Below are 23,415 nucleotides of genomic sequence, written 5' to 3' on the forward strand. Positions count from 1 at the left end.
CCCAAGCGTCATTGTGAGATGAGATCCCCTCCCACCCGACAGGAGTGAACATTTTTTTTTTGGAAACAAAGTCGGCTACTTTGCAAATATAATTCCTGTTTATTATTATTATCAACACAGTTACTTTTTTATACAGTGAGGTAAATGGTAAATGTGCATGTATGTCGCTCAGTAGGCCTATGCGTTTACAGGTGAATACGTCTGCATTTCCTGCCAAATACTAGCCCAGGGCTCTCGACTAACCTTTTTTCCCATCCTCCCGGAACCGTCCCGAAATACAATCTAAGCCGTCCCGAAATTAATGTGGACCGTCCCGAATTTACAATGTTAGTTTTTCTACATTATCATTAGTTAAAATCATTCAAAGTGACCTTTAACATAAATAAAACATCATACAAATCATTAGATGATAATTCATCAACCTTTTTATTTGAGTAAATCATTCAATCACATAAACAAAGGCCAAATATATTTAAACAAACACACAAATGAGAAAATTACTCTAATATTGACTCCAATCAAGTCCCATCCATCCATCCATCCATCCATCTTCTCCCGCTTATCCGTGATCGGGTCGCGGGGGTAGCAGTTCCAGCAGAGAGCCCCAAACTTTCTTTTCCCTGGCGACATCAACCAGCTCTGACTGGGGGATCCCAAGGCGCTCCCAGGCCAGCGAAGAGATATAATCCCTCCACCTGGTCCTAGGTCTACCCCTTGGTCTCTTCCCAGCTGGACGTGCCTGGAACACCTCCCTAGGGAGGCGCCCAGGTGGCATCCTAACTAGGTGCCCGAACCACCTCAACTGGCTCCTTTCGACGCGAAGGAGGAGCGGCTCAACTCCGAGTCCCTCCCTGATGACCGAACTTCTCACCTTATCCCTAAGGGAGACACCAGCCACCCTGCGGAGAAAACCCATCTCGGCCGCTTGTATCCGCGATCTCGTTCTTTCGGTCATGACCCATCCTTCATGACCATAGGTGAGGGTAGGAACGAAAATGGCCCGGAAGACCGAGAGCTTTGCCTTCTGGCTCAGCTCCCTTTTCGTCACAACGGTGCGGTAAAGCGACTGCAGTACCCGCTCCCGCTGCTCCGATTCTCCGGCCCATCTCACGCTCCATTGTTCCCTCACTCGAGAACAAGACCCCGAGATACTTGAACTCCTTCACTTGGGGTAAGGACTCATTCCCTACCTGGAGTGGACAGTCCATCGGTTTCCTGCTGAGAACCATGGCCTCAGATTTGGAGGTGCTGATCCTCATCCCAGCCGCTTCACACTCGGTTGCGAACCGATCCAGTGAGTGCTGAAGGTCGCAGACCGATGAAGCCATTAGAACCACATCATCTGCAAAAAGCAGTGGTGCAATCCTTAGTCCACCGAACTGCAGACCCCCTCCCCCATGACTACGCCTCGAAATCCGATCCATGTATATTACAAACAGGATTGGTGACAAAGCGCAGCCCTGGCGGAGGCCAACCCTCACCGGAAATGGGTCCGACTTACTGCCGAGGACCCGGACACAGCTCTCGCTTTGGGAGTACAGAGATTGGATGGCCCTGAGTAGAGACCCCCTCACCCCATACTCCCGCAGCACCTCCCACAGTAACTCCCTGGGAACTCGGTCATACGCCTTCTCCAAGTCTACAAAACACATGTAGACCGGATAAGCGTACTCCCAGGCCCCCTCCAGGATCCTTGCGAGAGTAAAAAGCTGATCCGTCGTTCCACGACCAGGACGGAATCCGCATTGTTCCTCCTCAATCTGAGGTTCGACAATCGGCCTGACCCTCCTTTCGAGTACCTTAGAGTAAACTTTCCCGGGGAGGCTGAGTAGTGTGATGCCTCTGTAATTGGCACACACCCTCTGATCCCCCTTTTTAAATAGGGGAACCACCACCCCGGTCTGCCACTCCTTCGGTACTGTTTCCGACTTCCACGCAACGTTGATGAGACGTGTCAACCATGACAGTCCCTCAACACCCAGAGCCTTCAGCATTTCCGGGCGGATCTCATCCACCCCCGGGGCTTTGCCACTGTGGAGTTGTTTGACGACCTCAGTGACCTCCCCCCGGGAGATTGGTGTTGATCCCTCGTCATACTCCAGCTCTGCCTCTAACATAGAGGGCGGAGTTGTCGGGTTTAGGAGTTCCTCAAAGTGTTCCTTCCAACGCCCCAACACTCCATCAATTGAGGTCAACAACGTCCCATCCTTACTGTACACAGCTTGGATGGTTCCCTGCTTCCCCCTCCTGAGGTGTCGGACAGTTTTCCAGAACAACTTTGGTGCCGCCCGAAAGTCCTTCTCCATGTCTTCTCCGAACTTCTCCCACACCCGCTGCTTTGCCTCGGCCACGGATGAGGCTGCTGCCCTTCGGGCCTGTCGGTACCTTGCAACTGCCTCGGGAGTCCCCCGGGATAACAAATCCCTGAAGGCCTCCTTCTTCAGTCGGACGGCTTCCCTGACCACCGGTGTCCACCAGGAGGTTCGAGGGTTACCGCCCCTTGAGGCACCTAGGACCTTGAGACCACAGCTCCCCGCCGCGGCTTCGGCAATAGAGGCTTTGAACACCGACCACTCTGGTTCAATGTCCCCAACCTCCACAGGAATGCCCGAAAAGCTCCGCCGGAGGTGTGAGTTGAAGGCCTCCTGAACTTGGGCCTCCTCCAGACGTTCCCAGTTCACCCGAACTACACGTTTGGGCTTACCAGGTCTATCCAGAGGCTTCCCTCGCCACTCGACCCAACTCACCACCAGATGGTGATCAGTTGACAACTCCGCCCCTCTCTTTACCCGAGTGTCCAAAACATACGGCCTCAGGTCCGATGATACGATAACGAAATCGATCATGGACCTTCTGCCTAGGGTGCTCTGGTACCACGTACACTTATGAGCATCCTTATGTTCGAACATGGTGTTTGTTATGGCCAATCCATGACTAGCACAGAAGTCCAGTAACAAACCACCACTCCGGTTCAGATCAGGGGGGCCGTTCCTCCCAATCACGCCCCTCCAAGTGTCTCCATCATTGCCCACATGTGCGTTGAAGTCTCCCAGCAAGATTAAAGAGTCCCCTTCAGGAGCCCCATACAGGACTCTTTCCAGGGTCTCCAAGAAGGCCGTATACTCTGAACTGCTGTTGGGTGCATAAGCACACACAACAGTCAGAGTTTTCCCCCCCATAACCCGCAGGCGTAGGGAGGCGACCCTCTCGTCCACTGGGGTAAACTCCAACAACGAAGCACCTAACCGGGGACTTGTGAGTATCCCCACACCCGCCCGGCGCCTCACACCTTGAGCAACTCCGGAGAAGAATAGAGTCCAACCCCTATCCAGAAGTAAGGTTCCAGAGCCGACGCTGTGCGTAGAGGTGAGCCCAACCAGATCCAACTGGTAACGCTCCACCTCCCGCACAAGCTCCGGCTCCTTCCCCCCCAGAGAGGTGACGTTCCACGTCCCCAAAGCCAGCTTCTGTCGCCCGGGTCTGGTCCGTCGAGACCCTCCGCTTTCACTGCCACCCTTCTGGCAGCGCACCCGACCCCATTGATGTTTCCCGTAGGTGGTGGGCCCGCGGGACGGAGAAGCGGAGGTGTTGCCCACGTTGCCTTTTCGGGCTGGGCCCGGCCGGGCTCCGTGGCAAGCCCGGCCACCAGACGCTCGCCGACGAGTCCTCCTTCTGGGCCTGGCTCCAGAAGGGGACCCCGGGCTTCCTCCGGGCCGGGTATCCTCACTTCTTGTATCGTCTTTCATGAGGTCTTTTGAACCAATCTTAGTCTGGCCCCTTGCCTGAGACCAATTTGCCATGGGAAACCCTACCAGGAACACAAGGTTCCAGACAACACAGCCCCCAGGTTCATCAGGGCACACAAACCTCTCTACCACGGTAAGGTGCTGGTTCTTCAGAGAGGATCAAGTCCCATCCAATTAACAAAACAATCCAACACTCTGTCCTGAAGACAGAACCCAGAGTAACCACTAACCAGGATGACAGTCTGTAACACAGTCAGGAGACCTTTACAAACGGCCCCGCCCCCTCGCACACAGACGGGAGAGAGAGATCTCGTCTGGATTGGAAAGCTCGAAAATACATCATAGACCAGGGGTGCCCAACCAGTCGATCGCGATCGACCGGTCGATCGCGGGGAGATTCCCAGTCGATCGCGAGATGTGTCTAAAAATAGAACAACAATATTCAGTTTTATCGTTAATGTCCTGTAACATAATCTTCCTGTGCCAGAATAATGCACTTGAACGCATCAAAGCTTTGTGATTGGCCGCCGTGACCCCATGTGTCGGGGCGTGGCTAGTGGGCAGTGCACTAATTCGCTAACGTTGTCTGTATCAACAGGAGTGACAGTCCGCACACAAACAAGACCGCAATTATGGCAGAAGCAAAACATATATAATCTTCACTCCGAGTGGGAGGATGATTATTTTTGTATTTATTCCAATTCAAAGTCCATCTGTCTCATCTGCAATGCGAGCGTGGCTTTATCGAAGAAGAGTAATTTAGGAGCGGCATTTCAAAACAGTGCACAAACGCTACGAGACGGAATTCCCTCCTAATTCTGCCCTACGCTCCAAAAGGGGAGGGGCCTGAAAGGACAGCTAAATGCACAGCAGTCCATTTCCACCAGGCCCAACAACAAGAGCAAGGCTGCTACCATAGCATCTTATCGTGGCAGTCACGTTCTTGAGAAACACATGAAGTCTTTCAAAGACTGCGAAGTTGTGAAAGAAGCATTCCTGGAGGCTGCCGACGCGCTTTTGGGGGACAGTAAAAAACAGGTTTTTGATATAATAAAAACTCAAGTTGGATACCGTTATTAATCAGCTGTAAGTTTTAGTTTGTTTGAACTTATTCATTATAATTATTGTACAAAATGGTATAAGAATGCAAACTTAAATTGATTATAGTCCATTATCAATTCAGGTTAAGAAACTAGTGTTGCTTGCATCCTATTTTTTAAAGGCATTTCTTTTTATAATCTACTAAAATGCAACAAAAAAAGGGTTTGATTCTATTAATTTTGTCTTTTTTATTGCACTGTTGCAGCAGATTCCTGTGTAGCCTCAGATCTGAGTTGTCTTATTAGTAAGCCTCATTTATACTTTTGTAGCAACACTATTTTTATATAATGGCAAAGAAAGGGTTCAGAGTCTTTTCTTTTTTTCCTGTGTCATATGTGGCAGCACTTCAATGTTTCTTGAAAACATTACCCACTGTAGTATGTGACGTGTGAATAAACTCCAACTCTGTATCAACAACACTGTTGTGTAACTTCAGTTAAATACTTGTATGTGTGTAGATTAGAAAGAGGTAAGATAAAGGCATTATTTTATGAAGTATTAATCGTACGAAGGTCAGTTTTATACAAGTAGAAGTGTGTATTTACCTGGTAGTAGGCTGTCAGTAATGGCTACGTCTCTATTCGGCCTGGTAGATCTCGGCAGACTGGCAACTTTAAAAGTAGCTCTCGGTTAAAAAAAGGTTGGGCACCCCTGTCATAGACGCATGTTGTAGTCTTATTGTGAAACTAAAACTGCGATATAATGTGTATGTAGCAATAATACATATGACGTATATTTTTTAAATGTCTCCAGTACCGATAAAAAGTCCGATAACGTCGGAGCTTAACGTTACCACTGTCTTTAATAATTCCGGCCCGGGGCCCGTTTAATACCGGGGCTCGGTACCCATCCCTACATGGGAAGAGGCGCAGCATATTGCTAAGGACTAAATACGATGGAGAGTTCTCATCTCAGCCTTATTACCCATAGGGGATGAAGAGGAGTAAGTAAATAAAGAGGCCGGCGCTCCAGGGTCTGGTTCTGCTGTGCGTTTTTGTGATGTAATGGTAAAACATTTCATAATTCCTCCACGGGTTGCCATTGTACATCACTCAACCCGCAAAATACACACACTCAGTACATAGCTAGACCCGCCAGTAATTCGAGGGCACAGCCAGCTGGGCGGCTGGCTGACAGCCAGCGGCACAGCTGTAGCTACATGTGTGTGTATTTCGCAGGTTTCTAAATGTTTTGTGCGTGTGTGTTTATGTTGACAAGGAGGTTTAATAACTGTACTACACAAAACGTGCAGTCGGTTTCATTTCCATCACCGTTTGTAGTAGAGTTAGCAGGGTATTTTTATTTGAACTCTCGTCCCAAATTCGTCCCAAAATTATTTTTTATCCTCCCCGACACTATTTTTTTCCGGCCCCGGGACGACGGGACGTCCTTAAGCTCGAGCCCTGCTAGCCTCAAAAAGATTACAATATAATTAATGCAAATAAACGACTTCTACTAATAATAATAATCATAATCATTTCAATAATATAAATACTATATTGTTTTATTATAATATATTTGTAATATAGTCAAGACAAAACATGCTTATGACATGCTCAAAAACTGATATTTCTTAAATCTATATTCAAACGTAGTTCCCTCTGTCAGCAATGTACCAACAACTACACACACATTTCTATCAGTATTTCTCTGTGTTGTGGTTGACATGATGATGACTGAGAGGAGGGGCTGAGCATCACCATGAAATGTGCAAATTGACATAAAAATGAATAAAAGGGGAAAAAATGCTCCACGTTTTTTAGGCTGTAAACTTTAACTGTTATGTAAGCCAACTAGACAGACAGTGTATCACTCTTCCTCCTGTACATTAGCAGATAAGAGGCATAACATACTTGAATGAATGCTAAATAAAGAATGCTGGAAATAACTGCATCTCCATTAGCCTATATGCTAGACTGCCTTCTTCATGTCGTGAATTGCAGCTGATGTTTTAATATGGCAATTTGACTTATACAACATTCGCAAGTTGTACATTTGACTCATACAATAACCCACCTTTGAGTGATGCTCTAGTTTCTTCATGTTTTTTTTTTTTTTCCCTCTTGCTTGCGCCGGACTGAAACTGTCTTTTCACCGACATCTCTTCACCTGCACTAGTGGCCGTATCAAAGCCGTGATTGGTCAGATGTTGATTCATTGCAACGGTGTCGGGTTACAGACGTGCTCCCCTTGTCACCTCTCACTCTCACTCTCGTGGGGGGTGAGCGGAGAACTGAGCAGAGAACTGAGCGGAGAACTGCGCACAGCAGCTGAGGCCCTCTGGGCGGGGCCCCATGCAGCCTGCGTGATTGGCCTGTAGGGAGGGGCGGCCCTAACTGTTTGTGGTTTGTTTTTAACTGTGTAATACAGTTAATGATTTCAAATGTTAGAGTTCTAAACTTGCACTACTGTTAAAAATAAATAACAGCAAAAAAATTATGCATTTGGAACTTTTTTTGCTTTTCCTTGTTGTACCGAACCCGTACCGAACCGTGACCCCCAAACCGAGGTATGAACCGAACCGTGACTTCTGTGAACCGTTACACCCCTAATTGTGGGACATGTAGTTTATGGGCAACCTGCTTCTGTAAAGCGGCATGTAACCGTATTATATTCTTTGCAAGCTCTTGCGGGGCCACATAAAATGAAGTCGCGGGCCGGATTTGGCCCCTGGGCCTTGAGTTTGAGACCCCTGCCTTAACCCCTTCTTTTCTTAGAAGTTTACAACTGTGAAATTAATTAATTCATCATTGTTACTTTTCCTTTAAAGTTTTACCGTGGCATGATACTGTACATACATTTAATTTGTATCTGCAAAACTCCAGCCGTTAGATTTGACACTAAAATAACTCCATGCATTATTGAATCACCCGACAACACTGGATCCATCTGGCTTTTATCAGCTCGTTCCCCTTTTTAAGTCTTCAACCATTCCCGAGTGCTTCCCCAGTGAGACAGAAAACAAAGAAGTTCTGTGGCTCTGAATGAGACCACTTCTGATATCTTTAAATGTCTTTTTCAAAGAATATCTTTTACATATCTTTAATGACAAATGACAAATTATGTTATAATTACTGAGTGTATATAATTTATAATTACTGCTCTTGGGACTTTCAAGTCTTGAATGTTTTTATTCAGTTATTGATTTCTTCTGTCCATTAGAGTGCAGGCGTTCCTATTCCTACTTAAAACTGTATTTCATATACTAATGCGATTAGAACAATGTGAGTTTGACGAAAGTGAAAGCATTCTTTATTAATAAATAGCCTTAATTCAAAATTGATTCTACAATATGGATATAAATCAAAGAAAAATGATCTGAAATATTTTCTCACAACTATGTTTTCTCTTTCCTAATTGGCAAGTCAATATCAATCGTTTCATCCTGATGACCTTAGAAATCAAATCCCAGTTTCCGATTTGAGTTTGAAAACATATCTTTTTGTTCTATTCTAGATTCCATCCGATTTATTGCATTTATTTTGCAACCCCTCACATACAAATCTCAACTCCTTTTACCTGAGAATTCTACCTTGCCAGAATTGAAAGTATGCCAGCCCCTTCCTCTGCCCTAATCTGGTTATCTCGGATAGGGTCCATCTCTTAAGTCTTTGATCTCGGCAGTGATGTCATCTTCACTGATGATGATTAGTTTACAACACAAATCATAAGACAGACACCAGCAACCAGAGGCCTTTCTCCCAGGACCAAAACTTCATTTGGATCGTATCTCATTTCCCAGATCCTTGTTTCCTTGTTGTGGAGTCTCTTTTTTTTTTTCTTCACCAGATTTGTGTCTTCCTCCTGTTTTTTAAATGAATGTGTTTGTGTGCATCCCTCGCATTCAGGCATCCATGATGTCTGCTGAGAATGATCCTCTCGGCCCGCTACCTCCTGGATGGGGTGAGTTCACTTTCTTTCTTCTAAATACTGAACTTATTTTCACTCGGTGTCTGTACAGTATGTACTGTTCTTAAAAAGGGAAATAGTTCCTTCTCCTCTCAAGCCTTCACTCAGCTGTCAGCACTGATGATAATCTGACATGTCCCGCCGCAGTGAGGGGCCACAGTGTCCATTACGCCTTTTAATCTACAGATTCCTGACTCTGTTTTGATCAACTTTAGAGAGGCGAGTGGACTCCAATGACCGAGTGTACTTTGTCAACCATAGCACCAAGACAACGCAGTGGGAGGACCCCCGAACACAAGGGTAAGCTGAGAAAGAAATCAACTTTGTTTTTCACAAAGCCGCTGTAGTGAAGTGGGAAAGTACTTGAAATACAAGTAAATACAAAAGTCATATTATGCATTATAACTAACAGAAGCATGCCCTGGAGCTTTAAGGTGCCTGGCCTAATATTATTCTAATCAGATTAAACAGAAAGGTAGAGTTTATACCCTTGTGGAATTGTGTTGTCCACGTTCAAAATATTATCATTGTGTCACTTTTACAAATGTAAATGGCGCTTGCCTGTTTGAATCTGACTGCAGCTTTAGTTTGTTACACATAAGATCACAACCCACAGATTAATGTCTGTTCACATCACTTCAAATGTGTTAAAAACATGTATTAAAATGTTTTGGATTTAGCTTGTTCTATGACATATCTTCTATGTATAACAGTTGCCAGTCCCTGTATATAACTGGCCGTGTGTGTGTGCAGGCTACAGAATGAGGATCCTCTTCCTGAAGGTTGGGAGATCCGTTACACAAGGGAAGGAGTCCGCTACTTTGTGGATCACAACACGCGAACCACCACTTTCAGTGACCCCCGCACTGGAAAGTCCTCTGTGTAAGAACATATTGTCCCATGTTTTTGTGCTACACATTACCTCCAATGTAACAGAAGCAGCTGCTGCAAGTTGTGTTTGTCCGTCGCCTGAAGAATGTATGGGAGCTTGTGCAAAGAGAACACTTTTACTAGGACCAGATGGAGTCATGTTTTGCTTTAATTTTCTACATATAGCTCCAATAAGTAAAAGAAAATACATATTAAATCTAAAATGTTTCTCTGGTGGTATTTCATTTCAAAGACTCTATTGCCCGCAGGGATGTTCAGGGCATTTGTTTAATCTCCGGAATACTTCAAGAGATCATACCAGTTCATATTTCACCCGTCCATGTATTTGTTTTTCATTATATGTGGAAGATTCCTTCCACAGGATTGTAGCTGACATCCTCGTGGATTCGTCTTCTTATTACAGACTCATGCATTTCCTAACATTCGGTCTATATGCTGTAAAATGTATTATCTCTTCGATTTACACACGGCATCTATTGCACGTCTGTCCGTCCCGGGAGAGGGATCCCTCCTCTGTCGCTCTCCCTGAGGTTTCTCCCATGTTTCCCTTTAAACTGTGGGTTTTCTCTGGAAGTGTTTCCTTGTACGATGTGAGGGTCTAAGGACAGAGGGTGTCGTATTGTCATACTGATATTCTGAACAATCTGTGCTGTTGTTGTAAAGTGTCTCTACTGTAGGCTATTTTTATTTTATGTACAGCACTTTGGCTCGACCAAAAATCGTTTATAAATAAAACTTGATTTGATTTGAAGATGTTGACCCCCTGGAGGATCCATTGACTAGCATCTAACAGCTTATGCATTTATGTTTGATCTCTTTCAATGTTTTCATTCTTTTCAGCACCAAAGGCCCTCAGATTGCTTATGAACGCAGTTTTCGGTGGAAGCTTGCCCATTTTCGCTACTTGTGCCAGGTAGGTGTTTGCTCTGTCCTTCTCCATCACGCCATCGCTGGTTCTCAATAACAACAAAAGTCAATAAACACAGGACTGAATAACAAAAAGTAATCCAATTCTATAGCAGACCAGTAGACCCTGCAGAGACTTTAAAGTTGGGGTGATGATCTTTCAGTCCCTCATTTACACTTGAGTTTTGTAATATTTGAGGCGGAGCTATATCTTTTGAATGTCTCTGTTCTGGCTTGAGAGAGAATCTGTTTTTTGCAGTGATTTTCAGATGACAAAATGCCAATCTTATTATATTATGAATATGTGTTTTTAACTCTGTCAATCATATCTCCCCCCTCTGTGTCTGTGTTCAGTCAAATGCTCTCCCGAGCCATGTGAAGATCACCGTCTCCAGACAGACGCTGTTTGAAGACTCCTTCCAGCAAGTAAGACGATCCTTCTACCACTGTGCGCTTAAAACTAATGCTAAACAGCACACACAGTAATGCAAATAAAGTGCCGTGATGCTTCACAGCCAACATTCAGAGTTTTCTTCTGCTTTATCGGACAAACTGGTGCCAACTGTGCCGAAGACTTTGATTGTCATAACTTCACTGTAGCTATGCACAAATGACAATAGAATCCTTGAATCCTATGTCACTTCCTGTTCTTGTGTGTTTTCTCTGTTTATCAGATTATGGCCCTGAAGCCTTACGACTTGAGGAGGAGACTCTACGTTATCTTCAGAGGAGAGGAGGGTCTTGACTATGGAGGCTTAGCCAGGTAATGTACAAAACAAAGTATATTGTGAATTCAAAATGATTTAACTAGAACATTTGTTTTTGTTGCAAAATGTAAGTAGTTCTTGATCATGTTCAATTCTTGTCTCCCACTCTTTCTCTCCTTTGTTATCTTTTCATTACCCGAAATACACTTTAATCTCCTTGCCTCGGTCTTTTGTCCCACTTTGCAGAGAGTGGTTCTTCTTGTTGTCCCATGAAGTGCTGAACCCCATGTACTGTCTGTTTGAGTACGCGGGCAAGAGCAACTACTGTCTGCAGATCAACCCGGCCTCAGCCATCAACCCGGACCACCTCTCCTACTTCTGCTTCATCGGCCGCTTCATCGCAATGGCAAGTCCCACATACACATGCCAATAGTGCTGCTAAGTAACATGACAAATTCAGTTTTTACTTTAAATATGTTGACTCAAATAAGAAATAAACACATCATGTTTAAACAAAGAAGTTTATTAAGTTCTCTCTTTTAAAACAAACAATTATTTTCTGCAGGCACTTTTCCACGGGAAGTTCATCGACACAGGCTTCTCTCTGCCTTTCTACAAACGCATGCTGAACAAGAAGCTTATCCTCAAAGACCTGGAGTCCATCGACCCAGAGTTCTACAACTCACTCATATGGATCAGGTAATGTGTCTTTGCTCTGCACAGCCTTCAGGATGCACATGTGTCCGTTTTTCATTTCATTTTGGTAAAGACTTTGATTAAAGAGTCAGTGCAGTGCATTTTTGCACTTGTGTCTCACTAGCTCCGATGTCTTTAGACGATAAACATTTCTGCTAACATCCATAAAGTTACATATTAGCATTATTTCCCACTTTCATAGAGTTACTTATAATTATCACCAAATACATTTCAGACTTTTTAAAAAACCTTTTAATGTCACTTTGTTAATATAAAGACACCGCTGTTAAACAACAACATTGAGTCATACAAAAAACAACTCCTAATAAAGAACAAAAGACAAGTGTCACTTTTCTAAAACTGCAAAAATAAGATTTATTATTTCAACTTTCTCTGAGTTTGGTACATTTTTTAATTTTTAGACGGATACACTTTAAATACTTTGATTGACCTCTAGAGGAGGACAAACTAGCCTTCAAAGATCATGGTTGTTTATAAATATATAAAGAATGAGACACTGTTATTCCATGTAAATGTTTTCACCCCTTTCTTACTTTACTCTTCTCAGGGACAACAACATTGAAGAGTGTGGTCTGGAGATGTACTTCTCAGTGGACATGGAGATCCTGGGGAAGATCACTTCTCATGACCTCAAACCCGACGGCACCAATGTTCTAGTCACCGAGGAGAACAAGGAGGAGTACATCGGGTCAGTTTAACAGCTGTTTTATCAAAGTGCCAACTATATCTGCCCTCATCACATCATTTCGAGTACATTTTAAACTAACAAAGTATATTTTTGCAGCCTTATGGCAGAGTGGAGGTTCTCCCGCGGGGTTGAAGGTCAGACCAAAGCTTTTCTGGACGGCTTCAACGAGGTGGTTCCACTTCAGTGGCTCCAGTACTTCGACGAAAAGGAACTTGAGGTGAGCAGCAGATCCTGATGCTGGTAGTGCAACGACGAGCTGTATTTGAGGCCGATGACCACGTTGTGCCTTTTTGTTTTAATGCCAATAATCTGCCCAACTCCGCAGAGCTTTGAACCCAATCATCATTACTTAAAATACTTTGTGTTTCACGGTTCGTTGATTGACTTTGATGTGTGTGTTTGGTCCAGGTGATGCTGTGCGGCATGCAGGAGGTAGACCTTCAGGACTGGCAGAGAAACACAGTGTACCGTCACTACACACGGAACAGCAAACAGATCATCTGGTTCTGGCAGGTACGGTCAAACTAACTCAGACCTCGTTTCAAAACTGGGTACAAGTATAAACCCAACTCTCGTTTACGATCCCATTCCCCATTTGTTGAAAGGATTTCAGATTTCAGGCACAATTGTGGTAAAATCAGCGTAGCAATGGACAGGTTTGGCATATCAAGATGCTGAATTAATGGCATGATGATTACATGTGTGCCTCCAGCCTTGTCTCAGTTAAATGCCACTCTCCAGCTTTTGAAGTGAATGTGCCATAAGCATGCTGACTGCACAAATGTCTACCAGATCCTGTGAATTGAACGTTCATTCCAATACCATTTTATTCATTACCGTTTATTAGAAATGTTTCAGGCCATCTGATGGTTGACAGCTTGTCTGGTCAGTAGTGTGTGGACCCTGATGAGTGTGTGTGTTGTCACTTCCTCCTGCAGCTGGTGAAAGAAGTGGAAAACGAAGTGCGGCTGCGGCTCATGCAGTTTGTTACTGGTACCTGCAGACTCCCTCTGGGCGGCTTCGCTGAACTCATGGGTCAGTGACACGCAGAGCCACACAATTATTCACACAACAAGAGTTGCGCATGCAAACTACGCACTTTTCTATCTTGTGTTTTAAATGTCCTCATTCCTCATCTTATTTTGCATCGCAGGAAGTAACGGGCCGCAGAAGTTCTGCATTGAGAAGGTGGGGAAGGACACGTGGCTTCCTCGGAGCCACACATGGTGAGTAGAAAGCTCTACCGCTGATAAGGGATGAGCCATTTGGAAAATATCGCAATTAGTTTGAATGATTTCACAATAACAATGTGATTTTAGTTATTAGAGGAAATAATAACTACTCTCATTTCTCAAGTATATTAAATTGATCCTTTTATCCGAGGATCTTAACCAAACTAAGATTTGTTTTGTACAGTCTGTAAAATCGGGGACCAGAGTTTTGCCTACATGTGATTTCAGTAAATGACTATTCACAGGGATTTGCTGTGATATGCTCTGACTGGACTGATATTTAACACCTCCATTAGCTTCACAGAAATATTCCAGTCACTGCCATTTGGTCAATGAGTACGTCAGGAAAGTAAATGAAAGCCAACCTGCGATTTACTATAAAAGCTTTCAATATCCTTTGGTTAATATGTAATCAATGCGAGGGAAAGAAAAGGAACCAATTCATTGAATAACTAAGACTCCATACCTTTTTGTGCTGATCTTTCATCTTCCCCTTTTGTCTCAGTTTCAACCGCCTGGACTTGCCTCCCTATAAGAGCTTCGAGCAGCTGAAAGAGAAGCTGCTCTTTGCCATCGAGGAAACCGAAGGATTTGGCCAAGAATAGAGAGAGGAGTCCTCTCCCATTTCCCTCCCTCCCCCATCGCTGTTTATTCAGCCAAGTAAAACAAAAACAAAAAAAGAATTGCACAAGATAACCACCAATGTATATAAGCTATTTTGTCATTTTAAACCAAATCTTAATTTGCAGCATCGTTTTTGCCGCAATCCTGTTCCCTCCTATCCCTTTAGATATTATATGAAACCCCATCATGAAATATGCAAGCATTTCTGCTCCTCTGTTTACAAACAGAATTCTTGGATACTTTTTTTCTTTTTCTCCCCACTGCAGCTTTTCAAAAGAGACTAAAAAGTGTTTTGGAGAGGATTTTATAGTTGAAGCGCGATCTTCTTTTAAAGCTCTAGTTCTATAGAGCTTCTAACTGGCGAGAGTAGTATTGGGGTCTGGTGCCTGAATTTATTCCCCCCCTGTTGAATCATAGTCATTTTTTTTTTTGCGTGCTTGCATGACTGCCTGTGAAGAAAAGAAGACTGCTGAGACCCACTGAACACACACAGACATTTCAGCATGGACGCTTTGTTGCTTAATGAGCCCCTCTTTCCTTTCTCATCAAAAGTGTTTGGGGATTTACTGCAGAGAGAAAGCCTCTCACTCACTTAGTAAGAAGCACCATCATCTGTCCTTGGATAAAGATGTGAGTTCATTCATTTAGCAGAGAAAGGCTACTAAAAGAGTGAGCCAAGGACTCAGTTAGCAAGTCAGTCTACACACTCTCCGTTTTTATTTAAAGATTAAGTTGTTTCAACAAAAACAATTCCACAAAAAAGTAAAAAAACGACTCTGGCTCAATGGGTCCTGTGTGCTTGGCTGATGATCTAATGCCTATGAAGCCACTAAGATGCCATAAGACAGCCAATGGCATCCTTATTTGATCAAATGTACTTAAGCCCATGTGTTATAGGTATTATAATAGTAAAATATATTATAATTAAATGAAAAATGTTAATCAGAAACCAAACACAGCATACGATATTTAGCCATCTTGTGTTGTCATTAGGTCTAAAGAGCATCTCCTTCAAATGAATCTGTGCACGAACTTGAAGACACTGTTCTCATTATTACTCAACTGAAGCTAATATGGCATCAAAAATGTCAAAGTTACATGGAAATGATTTTCAGGTCATAAAGGAGGTTATGGACTTAAAAAACCTTTCTTAAGTCATGTCTTAAATGACTTAAAAGCAACAAAAAATGGTGCATGCAGTGAGCGCAAACTGAGTGTAAACTGGCCAGGTAAAATGAAAATAGGCAGTAAACACAACTGATGGGAACTGATGGGCTTCTGGAAGTAGTGACTGGGTCATAAACCTGTATGTGATTGTTAGAATGTAACAATACTGTCCAATGAAGTCTGTGTAATGGAGACAAAATAACTTTGAAGCCATGCTGAGCCTACTTTCTGGATCGTACCATTTAATTGATCCAGCCCGTGTTCAGTCTCATTCCTCCTGAGGTGAGCTAGCTTTAGTTTAAAACAGATGTGTGTTCATCCCTTAGGTTGCTGGAAAATAGCCTTTAACATACAAATAATGATTAACAAGACACTAAAGTGCCACAGACCAAATAACGCAACTCCTCAGCAGCCTCAAGCCTGTTTGGAGAGTGATGAGACTTCTGTGTTTTAATTGTTTGCACCCCCACTCTCCCCTTTGTCCTTGATCTCCGTTAACTCTTCAGGGGACATGTCGTTTGCTTTCATCGCCTAACCATCCATTGTTTCTAAACTCTGGTGCTCATTCTTTCAGTCAGTGGTCTAAATGCAGCTATGGCAGCGGCATGCCATTTTCCTTCTCTTCTCTGGCGTTATGTTGTCAGGCCACTGCAAGCTGACTTGTCTTCTAGGAGGAGCTATCAGTCATGTATAAAACACGTTCAGCTGTCCCTGCTGAAAAGAGGGACGACAGTATGAAGAAAACATTTACTGTAGCAAAAGGAGCCGGCTTAAGAGAAGTTAAAACTGCAGAACTTTGTGCTTCCTTAATTTGAACAGAAACATGTAATCAAAGAAAATCAACTGTGTATGTGAATATTCATTGTATAAAGATAATGAAAGTAAATAAAGTACTTAAATATTATAATTATTTACACAGAGCCGCCGCTCCATTGATGGAAATCTGTGATGCCTTTTTGTTTCTATCAGAAATAGATGGGACGTTTCAGGTTGCCTTCACTGCAGCCAGTTAGAGGAAGTTTCACATGGAGAGAAACGTTGAGTCATGTTCCTGAACATCAGTCAGTATGTGATCATGCAGCAGGGATCTTGTTTCTGTGCCGACTGCAGCGTAGGCCACCTGAAACGCATCCAACCTGTAACATATCGCGTGTAGATACACACTGTAAACACCAACTACACTGTACAGAATGCCCCTTTACTGGAGACCATGTGTATAGAAGAATCATTTTTAATCTGCTTTCAACCCATTTTAATGGAGAGATGGATTTATGAGATACAAATAAATAAGTAAATAAACCCCCTCCATGACCATGCCTTTTTCTTTTTTCCATGTGTGATTATCGGGGGACGAGAGACCTTCTGCTCAGGATTCACAACCTTTCTTTTTTTCTGTTCTTAAGGAAAAATCAATGAATGTGCTCTTGGTTTATCCTTTGCTTTGATTGGATCTTGCCTGTCGAAAGAACCATAATAAATAATGTATCTGATTATCTTTAAAGCTGGTTATATTTTTTGTTCAATTGTCAACAAGATCTCAGCAATACAAAGACGGAATTCCTTAAAATATGGCACACACATCCACTTGGAATGTTGTGGTCCAAAGTTACGATTTTGGTCATATCTTCCTTCTGCTAATTATGAAAATGTCATGTTTAATAGGATGAAGTGATCACATTTTGGACAGACGTGGATGCATCTTGAGTGGTTTGCAGAGACATACAAATGTTAAGACCAGTAATTCTGATATAATTTATTGTTCCAACTATTTACTTAAATAAAAAAATGAAGACAAGCCAGTTTATTCATTGTTTTAATTTATTTGGAAGTGTGTTACTACCACCGAAGTAAACCTGCACTCTATAGGCATAACACTGGCAAATGGCATGTTCTCACTGAAAAGTGTAGTGGCAATTTCTTATGTTATCTTATATGGTAAAACCAAATGCTTCTAAAAGCATTGTCTAACACTACTGTACCATTTCCTGATATATGCTGTTTTCTCTGCATACTCTAATGAGGGTTATTATTCTCAAGCGCTTCAAGGCCACAGAGCTGATTTGGCAGACTGGTGAGACTACTCCTCTTCACACAAAGTTTGAACTTCCATATGCTAATAACTGTTATACTTTCTACAGCTCAAGGACACAGGTGTCTAATAACAATATGAGACATCCGTGTGAAAGCAGATTTCCGCCATGCTACACAAAACTCTGTCTGCCCGCCCTATCTTGTATATAAGCTTTGCTATTCTGTGACTATTGCGCACACTCCTGCAGACTATCCTATACTCTGTGAGACCTGTGCCTTCGAGGCGCCTCGAATAAAGAACCAGAAAGACAACTGTTTGTTTCACCAGTTTATTGATTGATCATTCTAATTGTATATCTCCACAGTATTGACTAGGTCTAAGATTTCCATAACAAAAGTCAAGTTTAATTCAAGGAATTCAGGCATGAAAAAATACACAGAGACAATGTTGAAATTCAGATTTAACTAAAGTCTCAATGGAAAGGCCAAATGCTGTATTAATAATCACTAAATCTGAATAAGAAAAAGCAGGTAGCAATAATTAACAGTCCAAAAGTCCCCAAAGGCATCATTCCACTCGAAGGTAATACCGGCTTCATACTAGTTTCTTCAAGAGCTCTACCGCCTCTTTATGCACCTGCAAAAGAACAAATACACTGATCTGAGTATGTTCACACAAGCACGCACAGTTTCTGCCTGGAGAATAATCTGAGTTTACATAACATCTTGGTCGATTAGTTATTAAAAGACAGTCAATCCAAAGCTAGTCCTCAGTATGTGTACCTCTTTGTCTTCCAGTGTGTGAGCAGGGTACTCTTTAGCTCTGGTTAGAAAGAGAAGCCCTTTCTCTTTCTCCTTCATGCTCAAGTACGTCTTCCCAAGCATTAGCAGGTTTTTACTGTAGAAGTTTGGATCAACTGAAAAGATAAAAACACACAAAAATGTTAATATACAGCTTCAGTTTTTCATTAAATGCTTCAGTGACTTTATTCATGTCCTTTGTTTTACCTTCTTCTGCTTTCTGGAAGAATTGCAAAGCCTGAAAGGAGCAGAAAAACATGGCATGTACCTTGTCACTTGCGCAGTTAGTCACAATACAGATGAAGAGCGGTATAACAAGTGCAGTACTCACCTCTTCATATGTGGACACAGGTGGGGATGAAAAAATGACAGCTGCCACCTTGCGTTGATACCAAGGCAGCTCGGCAAAAGTAAAGCACCTATTAGACAGAAAACATACAGATTTCACTGCCTTTGTGACTTAAAAATAATGTTTCTCCTCCCAAAAAGTATACCGTATAAATTTGCATCTTTAAGTCTTATGCAAACACAGTTTATGTGATCTTGGCATTCTTTGGGATACTACCCTCTACTGTCCTCTGATACCAACAACTTATCTTTTTCTTGGCAAGTAGCAGAGAACAGCAGAATGAAAAGGCAATAAGTGCAAATGTAAACTCACCATATTTTATGTAACAAATAATACAAAATACAATTAAAAAAATGACTGACCAGTAACCCAAAATATGCAAGGAAGTGGCATCTTTGGGATTGAGCTCGATGGCTGTCTAGAAAAAAAGACAGGAACCTGTTTCACTCCAGAATACAGTAAATACGACTATGATAATGTATAACAACCCAAATGTGCTCTCACCTCTAGATGATCCCTGATGATGTAAGCATTTCCAATTTTCCCCTTGACTCCCAAGTAATCCCCAACATCACTGAGACATATTGCGTACCACTGTGTGAGAAAAGGAGGATGGTTTGGTTAACAAAATCCCCCATTGATCCTTTATCATAATGGCAACCTCCTGCATGTTCGTTTTTTGTCGTGTGTGGGAACAAACGTATTTTTCTCCGAATCAGTAGTGTTTTTTCAGTAGAACCGTCGTCTTACTTTGTGTGCGGCTGAACACTTATCATCCTTCTCGAGTGCCTTCTTCACATATTCGAAGCCTTCAAACATCAGCTCCTTCTTCTGTTTGTCCTCCATGTCGGGCAGGAACGCCATGTCCCGGGACACCCGGGCCAGCCTCCACAGGAACTCTGCTTCATCGCTGCAATAATAATAATAATAATACATTACTACGGTGGCCCTGAAGTGCAAGACACCACAGCATTTCACAAAACACTACAGCATTTCAGAAAACGCCGCAGCATTTCACAAAACACAACAGCATTTCACAAAACGCCACAGCATTTCAGAAAACGCCGCACCATTTCACAAAACGCCACAGCATTTCACAAAACGCCACAGCATTTCAGAAAACGCCGCACCATTTCACAAAACGCCACAGCATCTCAGAAAACGCCACAGCATTTCACAAAACGCCACAGCATTTCACAAAACGCTACAGCATTTCACAAAACTCAACAGCATTTCAGAAAAACACCACATCATTTCACATTGGACGGAAAGGGTATTCCTTAGGGAGAACACTTCTTGTTTGTGAATGGACAGAGCCAGCCATAGAAGCACTGCTGTGATTGGTTGTTTTTGCTGCCAGTCAAGAAATGACGCCCAACACATCAGCTGTTAGCACACACTCAGAGCTCACAGCTCCTCATATCTGTTCAGAAACTGGACAAAAGTTAAACATATACAAAACACAGACTGTCTATGTCATGGCGAATACAGTCGCTGCTTTATTTATGTCTGTATGTATGACGTTGTTGTGAGTGTGGACGGAGCAGCTACAGGTTAGTTTAGCCTGATCGATCCGATTCCGATAGGATTTACATGGAGATACGCCCCGTCCCATCTCCAGCGTCTTGTTTGAATGACAGGAGTAAACACAGAATTAATGCTTTATTAATTCATGGTTTTTAAGGGGCTTATCTCCACGTAAATACTATGGTAGACCACCCAATATTCGCATCGCTCTAATCGCTCGAGTTTCACCGCGGCTGTCAGCTGTGTTTGCTCCTGTCATTCAAACAAGAGGCGCTGGCGTATCTCCATGTAAATGCTATGGGAGATACCAACTACAACAAAATGAACATATTTGACCGTGATTTAATTGTAATACACGTTTCAAAGTGGTGCCGAAGTAACTACATACTGATAACGGTTAGTAAAAAACATGAATTAACGCTTTGACAAGTCTGCAGATAAGACGGCAGGCGAAAAGCTTTTAAAATGCGTGTTTTCTGAATGGAATCGGATCCATCAGGCTAAACTAACCTGTTGCTGCTCCGTCCACACTCACAACAACGTCATACATACATAAATAAAGCAGCGACTGTATTCGCCATGACATAGACAGTCTGTGGTTTGTACATGTTTAACTTGTGTCCAGTATCTGAACAGATATGAGGAGCTGTGAGCTCTGAGTGTGTGCTAACGGCTGATGTGTTGGGACATATTTCGCTGTCGGGTGTTGACCAATCACGAAGCGTCATTTCTTGACTGGCAGCAAAAACAACCAATCAAAGCAGTGCTTCTCTGGCTGGCTCTGTCCAATCACAAACAAGAAGTGTTCTCCCTAAAGGAATACCCTTTCCGTCCAATGTGAAATGCTGTGGTGTTTTCTGAAATGCTGTGGTGTTTTCTGAAATACTGTTGTGTTTTGTGAAATGCTGTGGTGTTTTGTGAAATGCTGTAGCGTTTTGTGAAATGCTGTGGTGTTTTGTGAAATGCTGTGGTGTTTTGTGAAATGCTGTGGCGTTTTGTGGAATGCTGTAGTGTTTTGTGAAATGCTGTAGTGTTTTGTGAAATGCTGTAGCGTTTTGTGAAATGCTGTGGTGTTTTGTGAAATGCTGTAGTGTTTTCTGAAATGCTGTGGTGTCTTGCACTTCAGGGCCACCGTACATTACATTTATATAGCGCTTTTCCTGGTGCTCAAAGCGCTTTACAAGCAAGTAAAGAAGAAAAAGAAAAAGAACAGCAAAAGTAAACAGTGCTAAGTAGGTGGAATAAGGGCGAGGCAATGATGCAAATTCAAAAGGTAAACTCATAATGTGCACAAATATTTAACTTTAGTGAAGGTAGGGGGGCATTCCAATAACTTCTGCCAAGAACAAAGCGAGAAATAGAGAAAATATAAAAGTGAGATATCTACTTTATACTATAAAGTGAATATCTTTGGGTATTTTTGATTGACCTGATGACATTTAAAAAACATCACTTAGCATGGCAATGCATGGCTTTTTTTTTTTTTACCAGTTTCTGACGTTTTACAGACAATACAGAAAATAATCTTCAGGATAATGTATAATAAAAAAACATTTAGTGGGGCATCGCCTACCTGTCCTTGTACTGCAGCAGCAGCTGGTACAGCTTCTCTGTCTCTGCACAGCTGTACAGGTAGTCAGCCTGCTCCAAAACCTCCTCTGCACAAAACACAACAGAGAATTCAGGAATCCATTACTACATCTGTATTTCAATGATATCTCACATCTTTCACAGTACACCAACTACCTTTTTCTAAAGCGTGGACCACTGCTGAACTCTGCACTCTGTGATAAGCCTCATATCCCAGACAGGATAGTGTAGGAAGCCCCACTAGGAATGCAGCTCTTCCACTCTGTAAACAGGAAAGATATTTAAAAAAAAGGCATACAAATTAACCATAGAAGGGGTTCAAGGTGATTTCGGCCCAATGGCTAATGTTTACAATGCTCAGTATCAGCTGACCTAAGGTAACCTGACACTTTCAGAGCAGCTAGACACTTATCCACATTCGTTGTAGAGTTTGAATTACTGCTTAAAAATTGAATTACAGTAGGTTTTAATTTCACAGCCTTCCTTTTCATCTAACCCAACCTGTTGCACATTAACAGCGATGACATATCCTAATACAAAGCTGCAGTATGAATAAGCAACTCTCCCACTGCACTGTAAAGCCCTACTGCCCTTTAACCCACATAACAAACAAGCATAGAAAAAACCCCTTTAACAATGCAACTGTGGTCTTCCAAACCATAAATTCGTGTATAAAGGCATCTGAAAGTGAGCGATTCTAGCAGTTTCATGCATATTTAATGATACGTATGATTAGTATATTAAAAAGGCAAAGTTAATTACAGTCAGAGCAATGGCAGTCCTTCTAAAAGTTGTCCAGTAGAAACGGGTTGTCCCTCTGGTTCTGAACCCTTTTGTACCATGAGCTGCAGATAGTAAAGTCCTGCTCATACATCGGATTAGCACAGTCCCAGCCATGTCAAAGCCCAAACCTTCAATAATAAGAAGTCAGGTAGTCATCAATGCCCATAGACTGTGGGCTGGCTCGCAAAAACAAACAGGCGAGGCATTCAAGAGCACACACAGAAAGGTTGCAAAAAGACAATAATAGTTGATATTTGTCTCTTAGCTAAGATTTATATATGTTATTGTTTGATTTGCCTAAAAATTATTACATATCTTACATTTTAGTACGTAATATGTTTTAGTATGTTATACATTGCACTCCTCTCTATGGTTTATAAAGGCGTAACAACTTTAAAAAACACAACAAACCCTTTTTAACTTTTAGTTTAAATGTATTACATTAAATCAACACAGGACATTATTTTTATCTTAAGAATCCTATATCTAACAGCATTGTCTTACATGTTAATTGTAGTCACAGCCTTTTAAATGATTCGCTATTTATTGTTACAAAATGTCTTTCTTGAATGCACCATGTATGCACCCCTGAGATATGTGTGCCTTCATATAAGTAGTCGACAAGAAACAACCCAAACTCGTAATA

The 23,415-nt window shown here is 42.5% G+C and overlaps 2 protein-coding genes across 3 annotated transcripts in view; one reads left to right on the forward strand and one right to left on the reverse strand.

The window, feature by feature from the left end:
* The window catches only part of LOC117543594 (NEDD4-like E3 ubiquitin-protein ligase WWP1), a 41,181-nt gene extending 23,992 nt beyond the window's left edge, over positions 1-17,189 (forward strand). For both annotated transcript variants that reach the window (XM_034211950.1, XM_034211951.1), the window contains exons 12-25: positions 8,696-8,750; positions 8,972-9,056; positions 9,510-9,638; positions 10,488-10,560; positions 10,908-10,979; positions 11,228-11,316; positions 11,507-11,666; positions 11,826-11,959; positions 12,525-12,665; positions 12,762-12,882; positions 13,074-13,178; positions 13,604-13,700; positions 13,819-13,891; positions 14,403-17,189. In XM_034211950.1, coding sequence (XP_034067841.1) covers positions 8,696-8,750; positions 8,972-9,056; positions 9,510-9,638; positions 10,488-10,560; positions 10,908-10,979; positions 11,228-11,316; positions 11,507-11,666; positions 11,826-11,959; positions 12,525-12,665; positions 12,762-12,882; positions 13,074-13,178; positions 13,604-13,700; positions 13,819-13,891; positions 14,403-14,502 — 1,434 coding nt within the window. In that variant the 3' untranslated portion in view covers positions 14,503-17,189. The remainder of the gene's footprint in view (positions 1-8,695; positions 8,751-8,971; positions 9,057-9,509; positions 9,639-10,487; positions 10,561-10,907; positions 10,980-11,227; positions 11,317-11,506; positions 11,667-11,825; positions 11,960-12,524; positions 12,666-12,761; positions 12,883-13,073; positions 13,179-13,603; positions 13,701-13,818; positions 13,892-14,402) is intronic.
* An 845-nt stretch (positions 17,190-18,034) lies between these two features.
* rmdn1 (regulator of microtubule dynamics 1) lies at positions 18,035-22,963 on the reverse strand. Its single transcript, XM_034211952.1, has 10 exons — positions 22,749-22,963; positions 22,143-22,248; positions 21,970-22,054; positions 19,620-19,779; positions 19,374-19,463; positions 19,232-19,287; positions 18,852-18,939; positions 18,728-18,758; positions 18,503-18,636; positions 18,035-18,356 (listed from the first exon to the last, which is right to left on the reverse strand). Exons 1-10 carry the CDS (start codon positions 22,881-22,883, stop codon positions 18,315-18,317), a joined length of 927 nt encoding a protein of 308 aa, XP_034067843.1. The 5' UTR covers positions 22,884-22,963; the 3' UTR covers positions 18,035-18,314.
* Positions 22,964-23,415: the final 452 nt, after the last annotated feature.

Source organism: Gymnodraco acuticeps, unplaced genomic scaffold (assembly GCF_902827175.1).
Source record: "Gymnodraco acuticeps unplaced genomic scaffold, fGymAcu1.1, whole genome shotgun sequence".
Taxonomy (NCBI): domain Eukaryota; kingdom Metazoa; phylum Chordata; class Actinopteri; order Perciformes; family Bathydraconidae; genus Gymnodraco; species Gymnodraco acuticeps.